The sequence below is a fragment of the Carex rostrata genome, chromosome 4 (assembly GCF_964058835.1).
Source record: "Carex rostrata chromosome 4, lpCarRost1.2, whole genome shotgun sequence".
NCBI classification, from domain to species: domain Eukaryota; kingdom Viridiplantae; phylum Streptophyta; class Magnoliopsida; order Poales; family Cyperaceae; genus Carex; species Carex rostrata.
Genome location: NC_135921.1, coordinates 6,778,744 through 6,803,087, shown reverse-complemented (window position 1 = coordinate 6,803,087; position 24,344 = coordinate 6,778,744). Strand labels below are relative to the sequence as shown.

At 32.5% G+C, this 24,344-nt stretch overlaps 3 protein-coding genes across 5 annotated transcripts; 2 read left to right on the top strand and 1 right to left on the bottom strand.

The window, feature by feature from the left end:
- Window positions 1–813: 813 nt before the first annotated feature.
- Window positions 814–4,006, top strand: LOC144552914 (pentatricopeptide repeat-containing protein At4g18975, chloroplastic-like). Its single transcript, XM_078300945.1, has 6 exons — window positions 814–983; window positions 1,580–1,620; window positions 1,725–1,818; window positions 2,152–2,295; window positions 2,550–2,762; window positions 3,622–4,006. The coding sequence occupies exons 1-6, from the start codon at window positions 897–899 to the stop codon at window positions 3,838–3,840; spliced, it is 798 nt and encodes a 265-aa protein (XP_078157071.1). The 5' UTR covers window positions 814–896; the 3' UTR covers window positions 3,841–4,006.
- Window positions 4,007–4,963: 957 nt separating this feature from the next.
- Window positions 4,964–10,582, top strand: LOC144552912 (eukaryotic translation initiation factor-like protein). 3 transcript variants are annotated; one of them, XM_078300944.1, is made up of 7 exons: window positions 4,980–5,277; window positions 5,516–6,590; window positions 6,763–6,965; window positions 9,181–9,217; window positions 9,352–9,416; window positions 9,574–10,070; window positions 10,248–10,582. In XM_078300944.1, the coding sequence occupies exons 1-6, from the start codon at window positions 5,183–5,185 to the stop codon at window positions 10,061–10,063; spliced, it is 1,965 nt and encodes a 654-aa protein (XP_078157070.1). In that variant the 5' UTR covers window positions 4,980–5,182; the 3' UTR covers window positions 10,064–10,070; window positions 10,248–10,582. The 3 variants fall into 3 exon arrangements, with proteins under 3 accessions (XP_078157067.1, XP_078157070.1, XP_078157068.1); XM_078300942.1 differs by having other exon boundaries at window positions 10,240–10,582; XM_078300941.1 differs by having other exon boundaries at window positions 4,964–5,277; window positions 9,574–10,582.
- Window positions 10,583–12,228: 1,646 nt separating this feature from the next.
- On the bottom strand, window positions 12,229–13,880 carry LOC144552910 (uncharacterized). Its single transcript, XM_078300939.1, has 2 exons — window positions 13,125–13,880; window positions 12,229–12,370 (listed from the first exon to the last, which is right to left on the bottom strand). Exons 1-2 carry the CDS (start codon window positions 13,472–13,474, stop codon window positions 12,313–12,315), a joined length of 408 nt encoding a protein of 135 aa, XP_078157065.1. The 5' UTR covers window positions 13,475–13,880; the 3' UTR covers window positions 12,229–12,312.
- Between the last annotated feature and the right edge of the window lie 10,464 nt (window positions 13,881–24,344).

The following is a 24,344-nucleotide window of genomic DNA, read 5'->3' as shown; positions in this document are numbered from 1 at the left end:
TGCTACTATTTGTGTTTCTAATAAAATATTTTTTAAGGCAACAACAATAAAGAAAAACGAATTTATAGTTATATCTTATATACTTGGACTCTGAATAAATTTATATCATATCTTACATAATCCCATATAATTATATATTTATATATATAATTTTATTTTTATAACTATTCTATAAGGTAATGGATATGAAATAGTCTTTAGTCATTTGTCACGAATTGATCACTTAAGTTTGATTTGTCACTTTTTAGTCACTCAACTTTGTCATTTGTTCCAATTTAAGTTACTCAATACTTTTTCGTCTAAAATAATAACATAATATACTTATTCCGTTAGTATTTTAGACGGAATGAGTATATTCCGTTAATATTTTGGACATAATGGGAATATTTCGTTAAAATTTTGAATGAAAAAATATAGAGTTAAAATTTTGAATGAAAAAATATAGAGTAACTTGATTAAGACAAATAACAAAATTGAGTAACTAAAAAAGACAAATCAAATTTCAGTGACTAATTTGTGACAAATGACAAAATTCAGTGTTCTCCAACAAAATTTACCAAAAAAAAAATCTTTCCATATTCATATTCATATTCATATTCATATTCAATAAGCTAACATAAATTTTTTTTCTCATTTATAACCGGTCTTATCGAATGCAATACAGATTGGATACACAAATAAAAAAATATCACAAGCACTTACACCCTTACTTAAACACAAGGTGTATGCTAGCCTCAGATTTAATTTCCCATCTTTGGAGGGACTGATAAGAAAATGTCACTTGTCAGGTGTAAATTCTGTCAACGGATATCATCTGATCTGAAATCTGAAATGGAATAAAAACCTTCTGCCTCCCTCCTCGTTCTCTCCGCCTCTCACTCTCTCTCTCTCTGACCATGGCGGAACTCAGATTTCAATCACGCCCACGAATCTTTCTTTCTGATCACACCACCGCATCTTCTTCTTCATCTCGAACTATCGTTGTAAGTTTACTTTTCATTTGTCCCCATCTTTTTTGAATCCTCTCCGGCGCTGCACGGTGCAGCGCGAGGAATTCGGCCCTTAGATGCTTATAGTGGGGATTTCTCCAGAATCTTAAAACAAAATCAGCCGTCCTATTGGTGCTGCATCGTATACAGCACAGCACTGGATAACGAATCCATCCAAGTGTAATGATATCTGTTCTTTTTTTATTTTTGGTTCCGTTCGGCAAATGCATGGAATAGTGGAAAAGTGAGGAGGAGTGGAATTTGGAATAGGCTTCAATTAATTCTCACAATTCCGATCGTGTTCGGTTGAGGATGGAAAAGTGGAAGAATATTGATAAATGAGCCAATTACTCTATTTCACCATTTTCATGGAACAGAGAATTAGCTCATTGAGGAATAGAGAAGGGACCAGATGTAAAAAGCAGGGTTTTAACTGCAAAAGTTCAAATCCAATTTCACAATTCCGCTCAAATCTTTTCTTGTTTGGCGGAACCTCTATTCCACTCTATGCCCTTTTTTTTTCACAATTGCCGAATATGCCTTTTGTTTGATAAGAGTGCTGTATCTGATGCTTTGATTTGTGCTATCAGGTTGCGAGAATGCGTCGCACAAAGAACACTGATAAGTCCTTGTAAGGAAACAAAATTTTCTCCAGTTTTCAATTATACGTTTATTACTACTGTTTTAATCTTACCAATTGAATCTTTTGCTTTTATGTTGTTTTGAAATTGGTAGAGTAATGAGGAAACCAGCTACAAAGCAACACCATTTGTGGAAGAAGAGAGATCCATGTCAGTCTTTTCGAAAAGCATCCAATCTTGTTCGAATTGTAAGTGATTGCTGTCCTTTATTATTTCTTTTTTGAATGATAAGAGAGGGGTCAAACTCAAAGGCCCTAACTTATTTTTATTATATGAAAAACAAGTTCATACAAAAAGGAGCAAGAAGAGAAGTAACAAAATAAGAACAACTCAAAACATCATATTCCATATTTAGATTGTATGCATAACAATTTCATCGTCTCAATTGAGCCTCATTTTTGCAATGGTACTCGAATCAAACCCAAATTAGACTTCAAAAGAGGCATTTTAGTTTATACTGATATTTTCTCATTTATAGTGGAATTTCTTATGGCCTTTTTGTTGCAATTTTCTATTTGTAGGTTACAACATTACCAAATGAACAAGAGGTGTTTTGGGGTGCTCTGGACAAGTGGGTAGCATTTGATACTGAGTTTCCAGTTATAGCCATTGCTAAATCTCTACGTATGTTGAGAAAAACCAGTCACTGGTTCCGCATAATTCAGGTACGGATTGAAAGTCTCAATATGATCTTAGCACAAAGATCACACATACTGGTACGTTGTGTACCAGTATGGTACCCATAGCATGATGCATACATGATCGCATTATGATAAGCAATAAGTAGTAATTTTGTCCCGGGTTTTACAAGCACAAGATGTTACTTGCTGCAAGTCCAGTATCTTTTAGGTGTTTCAAAATTTTGTAAACATATAATTCATCTTATCCATATTTCTGTAAACATATTTTTTCTGTCTAGGTTTGCAAGTGGCTATTAAGCAAGGGGCAGGTGCTGACATGGTCGACATATGATACATTACTGGTAGCATTTAACATGGAAGGAAGAGTAGATGAGGCTGAGTTTATTTATAGTAAAATAGTCGAGGATCACAACCGTTCTACACCGAAAAAATTGTTTTCACGCATGATCTCCATATATGACCATCACCATCTTCCCAATAAAGTTTTAGAGGTATATTTTACCGTTCTGTCCTTGTAAAATTTACAGTATCCACAAGAGAGCCTCAATCAAGCAATAGTTATGGAGTGAGGCTATGGTACTTTGCAAAGCATGGATCAGTATCTCTATTTTTAAAATCAAAATAGTCGATCTGAACTATTCAACATGACCTCCATATGAAAATGTACTAAAAGACCAAATTTTATATTTTTTAGAATTTTTTTACTATTTTTTTTGGGTACAAAATCACTACTTTTGAATGAACCAGAATTTTTAGATCAAGTGATTTTCTACTTGCCAGCTGAAAGAAATTTCATTTCAGCAAAGAGGAGAAGACCACACACAAAAAAAAAAAAAAAAACGAATGAGAGAGAAGAAGAAATGAATGTGAGCAGCTTTAGAGAAATAACTAACAGAGCTAATATACTGTGATGGAAGGACTAAAAAAATAGTTTAGGGGGCAGTTTGAATCAAAAAATTGTTCAGGGGATTTAGAGGTCAAAACCAGACTTTTCTCTATGTTAATTTTCTGGAGCCCCTAATGGTTTTACTAAAATATTTGCAATTCGCATAAAGAGAATGGAGAGAAAAAGCGAGTACAAAACTGGGTTGTCTGAACCAAAGACAAAATCAAGTTACCCGCTAAGCATTATTTTGCATCTAATTTAGGAGTTTAAGGATTTGCTCGTTATTTCTTTAATTCAATATTATCATGTATTCAGCAAATAACTTGTTGATAGATTCACCTCAGCAAGAAATTTCCTTAAATTTTTGTGAATAACAGCAGAAAACTTCTGACCTACATTTTGTGAATAAATGTTATTAAATTTAGATGCAACTTATCGATTTTTGGTGACATTTGAATTTTTAGGTATTTGCTGACATGGAAGAATTTGGCATACATCCGGACGGAGACACGACCTGGAGAATTGCAAGGGCATTGGCGAAATCAGATGAACCGGAGAAAGTAAAGGGGCTTCTAGATAAATATTTGTCAAAGTGGAAGTACCTATATTTTGACGGTAACAAGGTCCGGGTTAAAAGAGGTGGCGCTTCTGATCCATTTACCGATCAACCCAAACTTGTATAATATATACATTTCTGCTGGGATCTGCAAATCATGTGAAAAAGCTTGCTGATATTCTCTATCATGCTCGCTTTAGAACATTTTAGTTAGCTTTCCTCTATAATCTCATACTTTGTGAATCCTTGTTATAATAATAAAATAATTCAGGGTTGGGCACGCATGTTGATTTATGGTGTTTGTTGAGGATCAAATTTAGATTGAATTTTTTGACATGTACTTTCCGGTGAGCATAGCTCACCTAGTGAAGCAAGTAGTACGAGGAAGAGTATCCCCTCAAGTACCACAAGTGCTAAGTTAATTCTTTAATTCTGAGTTTCTGACTGAGCAATTTTTTGGGGGTCTACAGTCTACATTAGATGTTAGATGTATGGAGATCTTTAAGATTCGTGTCAGATTAAAATAAATGGTTCGAATCTCATTTTACCAGGTCAGGTACCGGACTCGATAATTCGACGCCTATAGGGCATCATTCACCTCACCCGTTATGTGCAAATCAGCCCTGTACTTTATATCATGATCCAGTTGAGATATTTGTTTCGTTTTAGCCAAGTCTTAGTCTTCCCTTGTAACAATATTAACATTTAGAGGAGAGGTAGTATTCTACAAGCCTGTAATCCCGCATTTTGTAGTGTAAAAAGCTTCTAAATAGGAAAAAAAAAATTTCATTTCACATCCTCAGCCCAATAATCCAGGCCTTTTTTGACATCAAAGACTAGTATTGTTGTTCCCTGTTCAAGGCCCAATTTTCTACGACCCCACTGACCCACCTGTCATATACACCAGGAGCACCTTATGTGGTCAACATACTCCAAACCCTTTCAACCACAATCGTCCGAGATTTTGTGTAATGAACTGTCGCAGTCTTCTGATTCGACTCGCTACATAATTATCGTCTTATAAATAAACACTGGAAATTTTGATTCCACCGTCTCTCCTTCTCTCCTCTTCTCGCCGAATCTTAGACAAGGGGGGGGTCCGAATCCTCTGCATTACCTCACCATCTTGAGTTTCAATCAGGACCGTCCGATCAGAATCGGGGCCAATCTGGTACTGATCTGTAATACAGGGGTCCCTTAACATTTGTGCCAGTATATAACTAACGGACTGGATTCAAACCTAGAAAACGAGGTACCTTAGGTGATATGAATTGAGACAAGGGGGGAGCGAGAGAGTGGTACAAGGTACAAGGTACAGAGACCAAATTTAGAGAGAATTTTTACAAGGATAAATATACCAAACACTCTCTCTACAAAAACAGTACAAGCAAGGAAGAAAGATCAAACCAAAAATCGCGTAAAATTGCACAAATTCGGTGAGGGCTTAATTAGGGGAGGGAGAATCAAGAATGTCGAAGAAGAAATCGGCCACCACGATGACTCTCAAGGATTTCCATGGCGGTTCGATCCCCTCCGATCTCCCTTTGCCCTCCGCTCCCGGCGTGTACTAAACCCTAACTCTCAATTTTCATTTCTCTTTTGTTTTTCTAAATAAACAACGAACTTAGATTAGATCAAGAATCTCCTTTTTGGATTCTTTTTGTCTATGGTAGATTAACCGATGCACCTTGCTATAATGGTTTGGTATTGCTTTAAAAATTGAAAATGAATCAGTGCTAAAGCTCTTTTAAGTCTGTGTTATTTCTTTTCCTTTTATTTACTTTTTTGTACTTGTTTCTCAGCTTGGTGAAGCCATCTCAGGAACGGCCGACTGCCATGTCAGCCAGATCAGAGCGTACACGCCACATATCAGCCTCTGCAGCTGCCATCTCGCCCCTTCCTGCCCCACCTCGAGTAATCGGCCGCCACTTTGATGAAGATGAGCGCACACCTTTTGATGCACCACCACGGGTTTCTGCAGCCATGCCTGTGGCAACTGGCGCATGGGCCCAGAGAAAGGAGCAGTCAAATCCCGCCACAGGTTTGACTTCTACTGGTTCTGGTGCTGGCGTTACAGCTTGGTCTCCTAGTAGGGTTGCTCAGGCAAGTGCAGTGGAGAAAGTCATATCAGGTCGGTGGCATTCCAGTTCTAGGTCTGATCAACTGGTCCCTCCTGTCGGTGATTCAGAGATCAGACCAACAGGTGCCATTGGATTTGGTTTGGGAGATTCACATGCTCCAGGGTTTGAGAATAGAATTAGGTATCCAGTTGAGCAAAACCCAGTACTGTCACAAACTAGTACTGTTGTATCTGGAAATGGAGATGTGCAGTTTTCTGGAATTGGATCTGATCAAAGACAGGTCCAGCATACAGGTGTTATTGGAGAGAACCAGGTTAGGTGTGTATCTGCTGAACCTCAGGTCAACCGGGTTGGATTAGGGTCTGAGTTGAACTTGCCTGAGCGAACCCGTATTCTTGGATCTTCTTTTGAGGATCCAAAACAGAGGCCAGTTGCACGTACTGGAGTCATTGGTGAGAATCGAGTTAGGTCACCAGTTGGACCGCCGGAGATGAGAAGAGTTAGATCTGGGTCTGGATCTGGGTCCGAAGAGATGTCTGGGTTTGGATCCAATAGGAGACAGAATTATAACAACTGGGAGGAGAGACCGAGGTCTGTTGGGTTAATGGACCGGAAAGATAAGGTAGGATTAGCTGTTGATTCTGTGGTAAAAGAGATTGAACGGCCAGCATCACATGAAGGGAGAGTTGTTGATGGCCCCACTGGTCAGAAAGGAGTTGAGAGGCCACGGCTCAAACTCTTGCCAAGGACTAAACCAATTGAGAACCAAGAGATTACAGTAACTGAGGACAAAGCGGTAACATTTTGAAAGAACTCTGTTTTTCTATTGTTGTGTTTAACTAATATAATGCAAATTTGAACCAAAATCTTGTGCGAGGCCTATTTAGGGTTTTAGAAAACATTCCAATAGTAATTACAGTTTATGGTGTAGATTTTAGCAAACTAATGGTCCATGGTTTATAATTCAGGGTTCTGAGATGTATTCAAGTACTACTGTACCAGTTGGGAATGATATGTATGAGATGACTGAAAATGAAAATGACAAAGCAAACAAAGGAGGGAATGCTATGGTTGACTCAGGGGGGCAGCCAATTGAACGGCCACGATTGAATCTGAAGCCACGTTCTCAGCCTACTGGAGGTCAATCTGAAGAGACAGGAGAAAAGGAGAGGTAAGAGCAATTGCAAGTCATGCAATAGGATCTGATAATAAATGTTTTTAGCATATTTTGTTAATACGGTAACCCCATTATTACAACATGTGGCAAAGTTCACACCATCTATGTATGAATTGAGGTAGAAGTAAATTGTGTGGGTGGGTGGGGGGGGGGGGGGGGGGGTGCAGAAAGTTCACAAATTGTTCTATGTTAGGAATTTGGAATGGAAGGTAAGAGTAGTAGAATTTACTAGTTAATGTTAGAGGTATATTTTGAATATAACTAGATCTAATATATATCCATATTTTAATTGTGTACATATACAACAGCTCAAGATGAAAACTCTGAATAGTTATGTTCTAATGTTAGAGGTATATTTTGAATATAACTAGATCTAATATATGTAGATATTTTAATTGTGTTCATATATAAGAGCTCAAGATTAAAACTTTACTAAAAACCAAATTTTATTATTACTTCCATATGTTGTCGTTATTCTCTGCATAAAACTATAATGAAATTGTAACAAGTACTTCTTACTAAATTAGATAAATGTACTTTATCATCCAACAAATTATTTATATTATAAGAAGAGTTTGGGACTAAAGGCTTGGTTGTTGTTATAAGAAGAGTGAGTGCGCGGATTGGTCCGTACTATGGATCAATATTTATGTTTTCAAAATTCCAACGGTTAATACGAACTGTTCAACATGATCTTCATATGAATATGTGCTTGTAAACTAAAATTTACATTTTTTTAGAATTTATTTACTATTTTCTTAGATGGGTAGAAAATCACTGTTTTTGGATAGTCCAGAATTTTCAGATACAGTGATTTTCTAAGAAAGTAGTAAATAAATTCTAAAAAATGTAAAATTTAGTTTACAAGTAGATATTAATATGGAGACCATGTTGGACGGTTTGGATCGACCGTTAGGACTTTCAAACTGAAGATTTGAATCCATAGCACGGGCCAATATGTGCTATGCATATTACCAGAATCACTCTTATAAGAATTAACAGGAACACATAATTGTCCCCAAAATTTTTATTTTTTGGTTGCATATTAATTGCTGAACAATATTCTGTCCGTCTATCAAGCGCATTTTGTTTTCTACAGCACTACTATAAAGTTGTTCAATTTAAATTTATATTTTTAATATTATTGAAAATATAAGTTGTATAATATATATGTAACAAATCTCATTTTCTTAATACAAAACTTGCATTTAAAAATTATGTGGCAGATAAAGTTGGTTCTATTCTTTATCAATTATGGCTGGAGTTACTGTACAATATGATGAAAACATAATACAAATTAGATACACGATGAGTATTTAACCTTTTTACTCGTTAAAATATACTTATGTTTTGTTTTAAACTGAAAATTAATTACTGATTGAATAGTGTTAGTTCATAATTATAGTGGCTATTGATGTGCCCCCAGTAATTTAAAAACAATTACTGGTATGTTGTTGATTTAAGGTATAAGTATCTTAAGGAAGTGATAAAGTTGATTGGCAAGCCTCAAATTTTATATTTGTTCATTACTCTAAAAATTAGCATTCTAGGCATATGGAATAGAGGTATGAGAAAAAATAACTTTAAGAGCATGTGTGACAATTGCAAAGATGAGTCAATGTAAGATGCAAGAGGAGTTTAATAACTTTAGAAAATTATTAAAGGGTTTAAAGTTTAACTAATATTCATTATCTGTTGTTATGGATCAATCCAAATTTAATTTAATGAAATTGTATAACATATTAATGCAATATGTATCATGCTTTAGAAATTTGAAAAAAAAGAAAAAAAGAGAAAGTAACTCATGTAGCATAGCAGACATCTAATAGGTGCACGAGAGGCTTTAGCAGTCGGCTATAACGGTCAACTATAGTCTGTGTAGGTGCATTTTCTAATTTCTTCAATCGCTTCGCTTTTAGTTTGTGTAGCTGCATTTTATAACTGCGATTTATTTTTCAATATAGAACACTATGATTTATCTTCCCCCATAAAGAAGTTGAAATGATCGAATTAGTTACAGTTTATAAATTATAGTCATTCATAGAAATGCCTGAAAACATGTCTTAACTAAATAATATCATAAAGTGTTCAGTTAAAAATTAACAAGGTTTGGTTTAATTAATTATTATCAAGAAAGCTTAAGACCTTGTCTTGTAGACAAGGTGCACTATACTTGAATATTATTTATTTTTAATTTTCTTGTGCGCAGGCCATCTGTGTTTGGAGGCGCTCGACCACGAGAACTTGTACTATATCTCTCTCTCTCTCTCTCTCTTTTGCGTGTGGGAATTTTTTTGTGTGCCTTTTTACTAGAGAAATAAATGTACTATATATTATTTTATGATTATATCTAATTATGGTCATCTTTGATCTTCAATAGGTTTTGAAGGACCGCGGGGTAGACCTTGCTTCTGACGATATTGACAAAAACATGCCGTCAAATAGGTATCTGAGTCACTTACGACCATTATTGGGATTGTGAGCAGTAAATGGTTCCGGGTCCCAGGTCCTGTGTCCCAGGTGTATTTGTTTAAAATGGTACTTTTAACATCTCTATTATTCTCCAACCAACTTATTATTTTTTTTTTTTTTTTTTGAGTAGGCCTAATAGCAGTTCGGCAAAGCTAGACTCAAAATCTGAACCAATCTTGACCAAACCTATCAGCAACCGGCCTGAAAATTATCAGTTGCAACAAAGGAACATTCGAAACCCTCACACCAACCAAAAAGAGCACCACTCCAGGCATCAGCACCAACCTGACACACAGAAATCTACTTGGCGAGATGACACACACAACGGCACTGGTAACAAGAGGACCCCACATCACAACCAGCATCAGCAACCACCTCGTCCTGAACCTGACACTTGGCGCAAACCAGAGCCAATAAAGCAGGAGGATGTTAGTGATTTCCGGCCTGGTAAGGGTGCAACTGCACTGGAGCTTGCCGAAGCCTTCTCCAAACGGGTCTCAGATGGGAAGCGGGATTTGGTTACTAGAAACACGAACCCAGTTGTGTTCTCGCGGCTTCTGGGGGGCGAGAGGGAGCTGTACAAGGGCCCTCCACCACATCAGCAGATTAATGGCTACTGATTGATTGGTAGAAATACAAATGTTCTTTCAAGAATCTGAATCTCTTTTACGATTTTTTTTAATGAACATAAAAAAGAAAATGGAAAAAGTTAAATTGATGGGGTGGGAGGGTTGGAACTTCTTTAAAAATATGGTTTTTCTATAGTGGATTTTATATTGCTCCCTCATTTGTTTAGTATTGCAGTTGTAGAGTTGAGAAATGTGAAACTCCGACAGTGAAAAGGCTAAAGAAACATCATTGTCAGGGAGGTTACAAGAGTACCTGTCTTCTGGGTCCCACTGTCAGTACCAGTTGAATGAACAATGCTTCCTCTGTAGTTTGTCAAAATTGTAGGGACTAGAATGGTATGTAGGACATGATAGTGAATGTAGACAATTATGATGGATGCATCATGTGATCAAATTAATTGAGGTAAAGCATGTGAAGAAGCCCTTTGATTTGTATCTTTAATTTTTATTGTTGAACTGACATCATAATGATTAGCACCGTCATAAATGATTGATTTAGTTTACTTTCAATAATTGTTTGATAACTTTCATTTGGTGCATCTTGATCTTGATTTGACACTTTTGGATATCGAGTCTATATCCTCTGAGGTAACATAATATTTCTGTTTAGAACTGGACCATTCGATAGAATCCAGGCCAATCTGGCCTGAGGTGGAATTCACAGGGCCCCTTTAACCCCTTTAATATTTGTGCGGATTTTGATCGGATTGTCTGGGTCTAAACATAAATATTCTGCTACCTTAGTTGATGTGAATTCCTGGATACCCGTTTCACACTGGCGTTGCTTTGTGTGCAACTGTGTCTGTGCATGATCCACTTTCTGTTTATTTTGTTTAACCCTGGAGTTGTTGTTTTGGGTAATGAATTTTTGTTTTCTTTTTGAGAACGGCTGCCAAGTATAGTTTTGGCCCTTTGGGTAAAGAGAATTAGTCATTGATTTGCTTGTCGATGAGTCTACACAGACGGCTGATTCTTTTCATAATAGTAGAGACTAATTTTTCTTTACTTAGAATTTATGTTATTTTATCTCAAGATATCTTCCGTCATTTTAGTCAAATATACCCATTCACTACATTCTTTATGAGAAAATATGTGTACGCCGTTGAATTGGAAATTCCGTACTTATTTTGCTACAGAAAATAATCGTCATGCGATTCAGATTCATGTATTTTTTTAGGCGCTCTAGTGATGATAATGATACATCACGCACCTTTTTTTTAGTGATTAATGTGAAGGTAGGGCTGCAAACGAATCAAACCGAATTGAACTTATCATAGTTTGAGTTTGAATAAGATTCAAACCGAATTGGTTTGTTTGTTTCAGAACAAACTAATTTTGAATCGAATTAATTGTGAAATACAAATTTTTTGAATCGAAGTCAATCGAATTATGTCATACAAAATTTTTTAGCAGCTCTAGTTATACCGGTAGTTTATGCATTGAAACAAAATTCACACAGTTTTCTTTTGCCTTTCACGGATTCACACTGATGGATTATGGGTCGGCTCAAGATTCCCTTACCTTTTACGCTGCTGAATTGATTAAAATCATGGCATGTACCTAATCAAATAGAACTTATTACATTGTTAATTTGTTACGCTATTGAAACATTTATCTATTATAAGCTATCATTATATTAACAATTTTGAGCTCTGATATAAGTTCGGTTCCTGCATTATTAAAGATTGATGGTTGAATCCATTAGTTTTATTATTTGAGATTCAAACCTAAATAATTTGCGAATCAATTTTGAATTATACCTAATTTGAATTTGATTTGAATAAGATTCGAATTGAACTTGTTTGATTTGTTTTAGAATGAACTAATTTCGAATCAAATTAATTGCGAACTTTTTTCAAATCAAACTCAAATCGAATCACAAACTACGAACATTTTGTGCAGCCTTAAATGTGACCCTAAAATCGGAAATACAGACTGAGAGCGGGAATTCATATACCATCGCCTCAGGTATCTCATTGTTAAGTTTGAATTTGATCCGTTCGTTATGCATTACAAACTTGGACTGGATTAGTCCGGATTCAAGCTCAAAGGTTGAGGTAATGCAGAGGATCGAACTCCTAAGAGTGGGAGGAGGAGAAAGGCGTTATGTATTGTCAACCATTAAAAGAAACAAAAAATGGTAGAAGAGAGAAATGTGTACAAAATCGGTTTCTACTGTTAATTTCAACAGGAAAGAAACATACCAAAATAATAAAAAGAAAAAAAAAGAGGTCTGTCGACTAAAATAAAAAAGCTGGAGGAGAAAACGATGGCATCATTGCAGCCGATCCAAAATGCCTGCACATTATAACAAACAATAATTAGCTCACACTTAAATACAATACTGTTGTATTAAATTTCATCATTTTTCCATGTATATGATGTGCATAAATATAGATTACATTCTAAATTATGATGTTCTACAATTATAAATTATTTTTTCAGTTTTTAACAATACAGTTTTCTAAAAAGTAGTATAACACCAATACGATATTCGTTTTACAATATAATGGAATAACGAGTAAAATTTGTATATAAACGCATTACTTGTGAAGTAGATTAGTTTCAACGTTATTTGAAACTAATTTAATAGATTCAAATTGATTTAATATAAAATCAAGTGGTAAAAAAGAAAGAAAGTTTATGTTAATTTTAATGCATTTATTATTTATTATTTTTGTACCATTAAATTTTTGTACTAAATTAATTCAAACATCTATAAAATTTACTTTTAAATATATTATTTGTGAAGTAGATCGGTTTTCAACGATTTGAATTCATCGGTTGAAGTCAATTCTATAGTTTTTGAAGTTGAAAATATCATAGTTTTACTCATGAAATAACATCAAATTTTCACAACCTTTCATTGAAAAAGCCATGGCCAATACAAGGAGACCTGGAAAAAGAACTTAAAAATCTAGAAGCGTTTAATTCACTGTTTATTAAGCTCTTCTATTCACAGTTTCGTTTCCGTTGCATAGCAAATTAAACCTTTAAGAAAAAGACAAGATTTAGATTTAATAAAAAAAAGGAAGAATTTTTTGAGACTAACCTTAAATCATCACAACCCCTATAGATCGTAACTCTTGCTTTTGCCTTGGCCTTTTTGCCCCTGCTCTTCCCCTCTCTCTCCTTTCCTGCGGCCATAGCAGGTGTGGCTCTCAGTGTGGCGTTCTCCGATATCGCATCCAAAGACGGCCTCCATGTCTTGCCGTGACCCGAAGATCTCCTCCGCTTCTTCTCTGCCATGTCACTCCATACTGCCATGGTTTCTGTATGTACCGGTACGGCTGATTCGGTACATGCCATGGCAGGTACAACTGGACTGGTACGTGCCGTCGTCACCGCTGGATCCAGCTGGGCAGATGTCCTAGCCCATGGTAACAGTTTTAGAAACTTCATCTCTTCTCTTAAAATTATGGATGCAATTTTGTGAAGGCTAAGGAATTTGGGTTTTCTTTATATAAACCCTTTTTCCCTTAGTACATAGAAATATGCCAAATGTTTGATTATATAGGTAACCAGGCCGTTGACTATAGAAATGACCAAATTGACCATGAACTTGTTACATCCAGCACATTGCTCAAGGGGCACTTTGGGAAACTTGTACCTTTTACTAATTATAAAACAGTGGACATGCTGCATGCTTGTTTTAAATTATGAAAAAATTGATGGATATAGATGCAAAAGAGCATGAAGCGTGTTGCCGTGTTGGGGCAGTAGATTGGGTAAGGATGATTAGGTAGATAAATTTATTGGTCTGAAATTTTGGACAGGTAACAGTATCAGTGGGCTAATCCAGAGGCGAATTCTAGATCGGTGCAATTTTCCTTAAATGATTCACATAAGACAAAATAGAGCTCTTAGGTTTGACTTCTTGTATAGAGTAGGTGATTCTCTGTGTTAATATGTTGTGTGTTCTAAAATGTGGCATGGGACATGTATGAGAAATTGAGAACTGCAGGGACGGAAATAATGAAATTTTCAAATTGGAGTTAACAACATAAATTACTGAAGTACTAATTTAATTGCCATAATTTTGTTGTAATCTAGTATTATTTAAAGTATGGGAGTTGTATAGTATTATTTGAAACATATTGAATTTTAATTACCTCTATAAAAAAGTTACTGATACAAATATAAAGGTATTATTTTGTTAAAATATGACAAATAAAACTTATTTTTTCAGACAAAGGTAATAGAAAAAGATGAAGAAAAGGATACCAATAGTAGATATCTTTGATTACATTCATTTCCAAAATATTTAAAGATTATAATATTATAGTTAAATCCACAAATTATCAAAATTCAGCATTCGTACTTAGGATAAGAAAGAAAAATATATTCGATTCTCATTTTAATATTAAGAAAATCTACAAATTAACATCTTTTCTAATAGCACCAAATTTTAGAAACCAAGACCATGATAACATAAACCAGCTTTTAGAAGAGTGATATTATAAAAAAGTTTGAAACAATAAATCTCACAAAAATCAGCTTGAACCCCACCAGTTTTAAACACTACTTGGTTTAAAACTTATTGATCGATGATGAGTCATGAAACCTTTTTTAATTGGATAATTATGAAATACACACACACAGACAGTGTCACGTCTAATCTTAAAAAAGCGAAATTAAATAAAAGAATAAGTACCAATTGACACATTCTTTTTTTTTTTTAAACTCTTGACAGTGGCCAATTGACCCATTCTTGACAGCTCCCATAAGGCAGTCCTTCTAATAGGAAAATTGAGTCATATTAACGATCATTACGAAATATAATAATATCAAGTGTCTGCATAATATATAAAGCTTGAGGCTAAGATACTTTGTGATGCACACATTGGTCCAACTTATAGAACTACATCTCTGTTTTAAAATTCAAATAATCGATATGAACTGTTTAACATGCATGATTTCCATAAAAAAAATATACTTACTGATCAAATTTTCATTTTTTGAAAATTATTTACTATTCTTTTAATTATGTAGGAAATCGCTATTTTAAGAGGTTCAAAATCTTTAGATTTGCTAATTTTCTAGTTTCTACCTATCTAAAAAAAATATAAAATTTAATATCTAAGTATATTTTATTATTTTTACATAAAGATTATAATAAAGGAAAAATTAGTTATTTGTCACTCCAAAACCTTCAAATTGTAAAAATGTCATTCTAAAATTTGAAATTACAAAAATACCACTCCAAACTTTATTAATTTATAATTTTGCCACTCCAAATAATTAATGACTAAAATACCATCCTTCTCTTCTTCTCTTGCCATGGCTGATAGTGAGTGAGATTGCGACTACAGATTTGATCCTGGACTACTTAATATGGATCCTCTACAATGCTGCATGGTACAACCCGAATAAGAGCTGTTTATCACTATTTAGAATTGAGGATCAAAACCACTAGCTTCAAATCAGCAGCTATTATCCGGTGTGTACATCAATGCAACTGAGCAGAGGAACTGACAGATGGGGACAACTCAAACTTTTTGCTTCTGAGTTTACTTGTCATTTCTTAGTTTAACGGTGCATACAAAGACTCCTAAGATAAACCTCCATGAAAAATTGAGAATAATGAATAGATAAGATGATAAGATGTATTTGCATTCACTATTAGCCATAGCAGGAGAAGAAGAAGAGGAGAAAAAGGAGGGTATTTTAGTCATTAATTATTTGAAGTGATAAAATTACAAATTAATGAAGTTTGAAGTGGCATTTTTACAATTTCAAATTTTGGGATAACATTTTTACAATTTAAAAGTTTTGGAGTGACAAATAATCAATTTTCCCTATATTAAAAGATTCAAATTGACTATTTAGACTTAAATAACGAACATATGGACCAAATATGTGCACTACAAATTTGCATATACTGTTTTATATATAAATATCAAGGATCGATCTTACTGAAATATCACCGAAACTTTTATTTGTAGCAAAAAAAGAAAAGAAAAAAAGATAAACCAAAATCTTAGATTTTGGAGATTTTTATATTTATTCGGGCTGCACAGCCAATTTGCGATTCATTTATGGAGGACCATATATTGACTTAGAGCTCCCCAAAAGGACAAAAAATGTATAGTAATATTGAATATATTTAAGTTTTGAAGACCTCTAAGCCAATCTACGCCTCCCCTCCCCCCCAATAATTGAGCTGCAGATTAACTATGCGGCCTGGGTAAATGTGAAAATCTCCCAAAGGTGTGTGTGTGTGTGTTTTTTTTTTTTTTTTTGTTGTTTTTTTTGTTTTTTGCTTTGCTATTAATAAAAATTTCGAGATAATATCACCTATCAGCCAATAGGCCAATACTAGCGTGTTACACGCTCCCACGATTCTTTGGATAGAGATAGTAAAAGGATTTTAATTAAGATGAAAATGAAATATATAAACGAAATGTATTACATGTTGCTTCAAGATTTTATATATGTAGTGTAGGCCTAGTGAAAGCGACTATTTACCTTAAATTTATTTTTAAATTATTCTTTACTTTGTGATAATATTGTAGCATCTTAATTGTACATTACTATCAGCAGTAAATTAGAAACATTCAAAGTGTACTTTTGACCTACGCGTCCTTTGTTTTTAGTAGGAGATTCAATTGATTGTTCAAATTTTGATTTCTTTATAACATATTGTATAGAACTTAAATTTTTAAAGAGGAGGGTTCAATGATGCCATGTAAACATAGTAAAAAAAATGTTGCATATGCAATAGTACTAAAATAAAAATTGTGCAATAGGTGTGGATCGAGGAAAATAATATATGTTCCCATGATTCATCTCCTAAATATTTTAATGGACTTGAATGGATCTACTACTATCTATTAAGAGATTTGGTGTAGTATAAACTTACTTTTTTATTCTTCCTTAAAACTATGGTTTTGTCACAAAGTCAATGGTTGTTACCTGGCTTCTTGGCAACCTCTTTTTTTTTTATTTGAATAAACTTATAAACATACATAACAAGGCAATTAAGCAAAATCAGTTTACAACTATATAAATTATCATCAATATAAATATTTTCTCCTTCCATAAAATTAAATTCTCACAGACACCTATATAACAGTAAATTTTAAAGAAGGTAATTAATTTAATACATGCACTCAGTAATTTAAATATATAGCGGCGATGGTGGCTGCTTTAACGGGAATATTTGATAGGCGCTATGCTGCTACTATAATTTGTATTGTTTTGTTTAGCATTTTTTAAGAAGAGGTCGTTAATTTTAACGCTACTGCGGATAATTAATGCTTATTTTTAGTAAAAAAAAAATAGCAGATTTTTGGCAAATTGAGTGGCAAAATTCCCAAGTTTTTTGTTATTTATAACTTTATCAATATTTTATTTTTCATTTAGTCAACTCGGTTGGACTCACACCAAACTTTAATCCATATATTCCTAATTTTTGCATCCTAAACCTTATACATGTTTCCCACAATCTATTGTATTGTAACAGATGAAGACAAGTAGAGAAGAAAGACAAGAAATAGAGAAAAGAACTGCATACTGTTTTATTAGACTTTTTTTTGGATAATTTGATAAACTGTGTAATGTTTTGTTAGATTTTGTAATATTTGGTAATTTGATAAACTATGTACTATTTCTTTTGTTTTGTTAATTTATTAGACTATGTATTGTTTTATTAGACTTTATCTATTTGGTAATTTTTAATTATGTACTATTTTGGTATTTTCATAATTTTAAATTATGTATTTGTCACTGTCTCATTATGTACTATCTTTAATTGTGTATTATTCTGGTTAACTAGGTACTATTTCTTTTGTTATAATTAAATTAGATTGTCTAACTATGTACTATATTATGAGTCACGAGTCGAATCGAGTTGCTGGCGAGTTGATTCCAAATTATAATTTCTGACTCAAAACTGAATTAGCAACTTGGACTCAACTCGACTCATTAGTAGCCCTAATGTATTGTCAACCATTCAAAGAAACAAAAAATGGTAGAAGAGAAAAATGTGTACAAAACTGCCAAGGTTTAAAAAAAAAGAGAGAGAAGAGAAATGTGTACTAAAGCGGTTTGTACTGTTAATTTTCAACAGGAAAGAAACATACCAATTCAAAAAAAAAAGAAAAAAAAAAGAGATATGTCTAAAATAAAAAAGCTGGAGGAGAAAACGTTGGCATCATATTGCAGCCGATCCAAAATGCCTGCACATTATAACAAACAATAATTAGCTCACACTTAAATACAATACTGTTGTATTAAATTTCATTATTTTTTGATGTATATAATGTGCATAAATCTAGTTTAAGAAAATCTATAAATTAACATCTTTTCTAATAGCACCAAATGTTAGCAGCCAAGACCATGATAACATAAACTAGCTTTTAGGAGAGTGATATTATAAAAAGTTTGAAGCAACAAATCTCACAAAAATCAGCTTGAACCCCACCATTTTTAAACACTAATTGGTTCAAAACTTGATCGATGATGAGTCATGAAACCTTTTTTAATTGGATAATTATGAAATATATACACACACACAGTGCCACGTCTAATCTTAAAAAAGCGAAATTAAATAAAAGAATAAGTACCAATTAACCCATTCTTGACAGCTCCCATAAGGCAGTCCTTCTAATAGGAAAATTGAGTCTTATTAACGATAATTACGAAATATAATAATATCAAGTGTCTGGATAATATATGTAAAGCTTGAGGCTAAGATACTTTGTGATGCACACATTGGTCCAATCTATAGATCTACATCTCTGTTTTAAAATTCAAATAATGGACTGCTTAATATGATTTCCTTTTGACCAAATATACTTACTGATCAAGTTTTTATTTTTATTTTAAATTTATTTACTATTCTTTTATTTAGGTAGAAAATCGCTATTTTAAGTGGTTCAAAATATTTAGATTTACTAATTTTCTAGTTTCTACCTATCTAAAAAAACTATAAATTTTAATATCTAAGTATATTTTTACATCAAGATTATATTAAACGGTTTAAATTGATAATTTAAACTTAAATAACGAACATATTGATCAAATATGTGCATTACAAAGTACCGTATACCATTCAATATATAATATCAAGTTATCAACGATCGATCGTACTAAAAAATCACCTATGACTCTATGAGCCAATAGGCCAATACTAGCGTTACACGCTCCCACGATATTTCTTTGGATAGCGAAAGTAAAAGGATTTTAGTTAAGATGAAAATGAAATATATAAACGAAATGTATTACACGTTGCTTCAAGGTTTTATATATGTAGGCCCAGTGAAAGCGGAATCCATATCACCCCAGGTACCTGAGTTGCAAAGCTGAAAATCCGGTCCGTTCATTAGTTTGATTTGAATAGAATTAATCTGAACCGTTCGTTTTTTTAAATTGCACCTCAGGTACCTGGGCGGATACGCACTCGTGAAAGCGACTATTTACCTTAAATTTATTTGAGAATTCTTCTTTACTTTGTAATAATATTGTAGCACCTTAATTGTACATTACTATCAGCAGTAAATTAGAAACATTCAAAGTGTCCTTTTGATCTACGTGTCCTTTGTTTTTTAGTAGGTGATTCAATTGATTGTTCAAATTTTGAATTATTATAGCATATTGTATAGAACTTAAATTTTTAAAAAGGAGGGTTCAATGCAGCATGTCTGTTATATTTCATTGTATTTTATAGTTTTTATCTCTATTTTTTAAATCTAAACAATCAATATGAACTGATCAACATCTCCATATTAAAATGTAATTGGAGACCAAATTTGATAATTTTTCAAATATTTTACTATTTTTAAATGGGTACAAAATCACTGTTTTTGGACCATCCTAAAAAATAGCAAATTTTAAAAATTATATATAAAAAATTGGGTCTCCAAGAACAATTTAATTTGGAGATGATTTTGAATTAGTTTGGATTAACTGTTTGGTGTGATAAAACATAAAAGACATATTTAAACTCTTTTCATTTTTAATACACTTTTGAAAAATTATACACCACATGCAAAACTTGTTTTTTTATTATTTTTTTTATAATGTGTCATGCCAAGTAAATATAGTAAAAAAAATGTTGCTTACGCAATAGTACTAAAATAAAAATTGTGCAATAGATGTGGATCAAGGAACTGAATAATATATGCTCACATGATTCATCTCCTAAATATTTTAATGGACTTGAATGGATCTACTACTATATAAGAAATTTGGTGTAATATAAACTTATTTTTTTTATCCTTCCTTAAAACAATGGTTTTGTCACAAAGTCAACCTGGCTTCTTGGCAACCTCTGTTTTTTATTTGGATAAACTCATAAACATACATAATAAAGCAATTAAGCAAAATCAGTTTACAACTATATAAATTATCATCAATATAAATATTTTCTCCTTCCATAAAATTAAATTCTCACAGACACCTATATAACAGTAAATTTTCAAGAATGTAATTAATTTAAAACATGCACTCAGTAATTTAAATATATAGCGGCGACGGTGGCTGCTTTAACGGGAATATTTTATAGGCGTTATGCTGCTACTATAATTTGTATTGTTTAGCATTTTTTAAGAAGCGGTCGTTAATTTTAACGCTATATAGTATGAGTAGAACTAGGGTGTTCTTAAGTTCATCAAAGTATTTGGTGAGCTTAACTCCAAAATTCATCAAATCGATTTCAAATGACGAATCCGAACTGTTAGAACCCACCTATCTTACGTGTGATGCGTCTACATGTGAAACTTTTAAACATTCAAATTAATTTAGTATAAAGTCAAGCGGTCAAAAAACATGCAAAAAATTAATGCACTAAAATTAATTTATTAACCTTCTAATTTTGACCGATTGACTTTATACTAAACTAATTCGAATGTTTAAAAATTTCACATGTAGACGCATCACACGTAAGATAGACGGGTTCCAACAGTTCGAATTCGTCATTTGAAATCGATTTGAAGGGTTTTAGAGTTAAGCTCACCAAACACTTTGGTGAGCTTAAGAACACCTAGTTCTACTCATAGTATATACTGCGGATAATTACTGCTTATTTTATTAAAAAAATAGTAGATTTTTGGCAAATTGAGTGAACCTATTTAAAAAAAATTCCCAAGTTTTTTTTGTTATTTATAACTTTATCAATATTTTATTTTTTATTTAGTATCTTAATTCATTGTTGCAATTAATATTTTTATAAAAATATATATTTTTTAAAGCCTCAATCTATGGTAACAAGGGTTTATTTCAAGAAGTAAAGCTTTTTGTTTTATTTCACACATATTTTATGATTTCAAAGTTCAGAATGTCAATCCAAACCGTTCAAGTTGATCTTCATATTAAATTGTGCTTGGAGATCAAATTTTATATTTTTTGAAATTTTTTTACTATTTTTTTGGAATATTTGAAAATTGTTGTTTTTGATGGTCCAGAATTTTCTGAAAAACAACGATTTTCAAAAATTCTAAAAAAAATAGTAAAAAAAAAATTTCAAAAATTGTAAAATTTTGTCTACAAGCCATTTTATTATGAAGATCATATTGAACGGTTTGAATCGACTTTTTGAACTTCAAAAACAAAAAAATGAACGTAAAGTAAAATATGTCATTCAACTCTCTCTATATATGTCCTTCAAAAAACACACTCTCTCTCTATATATTTATTTATTTTCAAAGGCTTAAGAGATCTTTTAAGTTGGTGGAATTTCTGAATTTGCACTAACTGATGTTGAAGCACTGCATGCCGTTCTATTCATATTGCCACTATAATTAGTTATTTCTTTTTATTAATTTTGAGAGAAAGTGAGGATCAAGCTCTCAAATTTCATCTATATTGACACAAGCTTGTGTCGATTTTAGATCTGGTAACCAGTTTATTTTGAAGTAAAATAAAAGAAAAAAGATAAATAACATAAAAGAAAATAAATCAAAGTTGAACAGAAACACAAAACCGCTAAAAAATAATAAAGTAAGACAAATGCCAAAAACAGAGGCAAATGAAGCCTTGCTAGTTGCTAATTGTTGCTGGTAAGCTGCCTATCTATCTATTCTCAGCTGTACCAGTTTTCAAATTCCCACTATAATTAGTTGCTGTCAACTAGTGAAATCATAGCCATAGGGTATTCTACTGTTGTTTATTAGTTTAATTTTTCTTAAGTTCCTACAATATTTTTAGAGAAATGACATTTGCAGCTACTTGTTTGCACTTGTTAATTACCTATATCTTAAATATGTTTACATCTTTTCCCAATATGTTTATACCTGACGATAAAATTGTTTATATGTTACTATAAATAAACACTTTTAAAAATATATTTTTACTTATTTGACAAAGTGTTTAATTTAATTTTTTAATGATTATTTAGGAAAGAAAAGTGTAAAGTGTAAAGATTTTGCACGTCATGAAAAATTAATATTTTGAAATTCATAAATGAACAATTTGCATGTTCAGTAATAATAATACTTCTGTATTACAAATAAGGAGATTAGAATATGAGGTATAAGAATAATTTCTCTATTTATATATATGTAAGGCAATTTCTTAAAAATCGGAGCATTTATATCTAAATACTATTGAGTGCCATAAGTTATGGGTCATCATGTGCAAGTGAGCAAAATTGCAAGGGCTCACGTGCAAACTTGCAAAAGAAATTGTTTTTTTTTAATCACTTTTCAATGATTATATTAATTATACCCACCATTACTTTAAGAAACACCTTGATTGAAAGGATAGACATTTAATGATTATACATTTCTGATGAAAAAGAGAAAATGACCCCTTTATAAGTTTTGTTACACTTATTCAATGGAAATAAAAATGTAATACAAAGTCACAAAATTGTTACATTAATGTCATTTATAATTGATAATAGTTAACTGTGCAAACCAAACATTCAAATAAGTGAAGTAGGGGCCATCAAAACGCAATACCAATTTCCATATAAAAAATAAATTAATAATGAAAACTAGCTAAAAAAACAACTATAATAGATAATTAATAGCTATATGAACATGTCAAATTTGCTGCAAAATTAATGATATATCTAAGAAGTAAAAAGTAGGTAAGAACATAAAGTAGGTAATAATTAAGAAAAGTTGGTTGTGCCATTGGTATAGCTTAATTAGTTGCTTCTAGAACCTATCATAAGCGTTGATCAGACAATATTGCCTTCGTCAAGATTCGTATTCTTTCTAAGATTTTCCACAAACCGTCTTCCTTATAATAAAATATCGTTTGTAGCATTTGTATCACTGTCCGATTTTTCATGTGAAGCATTTAAAAATAAAATAATATTATGGGAGCAAATCCAAAATATTTTTGACTAACGGTCGAAATATTAGCATTGTAGCGTTTTTTTTTTTTTTTTTAAATAAGACTGCTTAGGTCCATTTCATTGCAGAAATTCAAGTTACACCACAGTTTCTTTCTATCAGTTATCACCATTATAGCGTTTCTGATTAAGACACAATGTTAACATTGTCTTTTTTTTGCAATGCAAATGTTAACATTTTTAGCATGTCAAATTTGACGAAACACTAACAATTACATCGTTTCATAGTAGAATTTTTGAAACAGAGTTTTATCAGTGTTTTTCAGACAAAATTTGAAACGCTAGTAGCTATAGCGTTGCCAAGCTCAAAATACTTGTAGGGGCGGTATCAGCAAAGGAGAGCTAAGCAAATGATCATGTGAATTGAAAATTTTCATTTTTGTCAGAAACATTACATGACTCTTACTAACATTATATATAAGCCATAAAAATAGACAGTATTGAATAATATCGATCATTCATGGAAATATTTTTGAATCAAACTCACAATTTTTTTTTTTCAAGTACTATACACAGATAAAAAAATCGGTAGCACTCTGAACAACACACAACTAATCTGATCCATCTGAATTGCTAGGAACATTATAGATTGAAGCCCCAACTGAAATTAATACAAGTAATCGTGATAGACATCCTATTCATGCCTACACCTTTAGCTTTTATACAAGTATCGGTTTCTAAGAACATGTGAGGTGAAAAAGTAAAAACAAACGAGGATCTTAATTATGAAAAGCATATATAAATGCATTAGCAAATTAATTAAATGGCTGTCAAGGAGAGATAGTACAGCACCATAGAAATGGTACTACCATTATTTTCACTTTTTTAACTCACGAGTGGCAGACAACAGCACCAGATCAATTGATTTTATTAACTTTTCATGATCTGCAAATTATATATAAACACAATCAAATCAAGTTGGTTATTAATTATTAGTGGATGTTAGTTCATTTACGTTAAGCAGCTGAT

Bases quoted from the DNA above. Each gene is read 5' to 3' on its own strand.
- LOC144552914 (XM_078300945.1), top strand. From the start codon at position 897: ATGGCGGAACTCAGATTTCAATCACGCCCACGAATCTTTCTTTCTGAT. The intron at 984-1,579 runs GTAAGTTTACTT...TTGTGCTATCAG, and splicing joins CTTCATCTCGAACTATCGTT to GTTGCGAGAATGCGTCGCAC. The intron at 2,296-2,549 runs GTACGGATTGAA...TTTTCTGTCTAG, and splicing joins ACTGGTTCCGCATAATTCAG to GTTTGCAAGTGGCTATTAAG.
- LOC144552912 (XM_078300941.1), top strand. From the start codon at position 5,183: ATGTCGAAGAAGAAATCGGCCACCACGATGACTCTCAAGGATTTCCAT. The intron at 5,278-5,515 runs GTACTAAACCCT...CTTGTTTCTCAG, and splicing joins TTGCCCTCCGCTCCCGGCGT to CTTGGTGAAGCCATCTCAGG. The intron at 6,966-9,180 runs GTAAGAGCAATT...TCTTGTGCGCAG, and splicing joins GAGACAGGAGAAAAGGAGAG to GCCATCTGTGTTTGGAGGCG.
- LOC144552910 (XM_078300939.1), bottom strand. From the start codon at position 13,474: ATGAAGTTTCTAAAACTGTTACCATGGGCTAGGACATCTGCCCAGCTG. The intron at 12,371-13,124 runs GTTAGTCTCAAA...TATAATGTGCAG, and splicing joins AGGGGTTGTGATGATTTAAG to GCATTTTGGATCGGCTGCAA.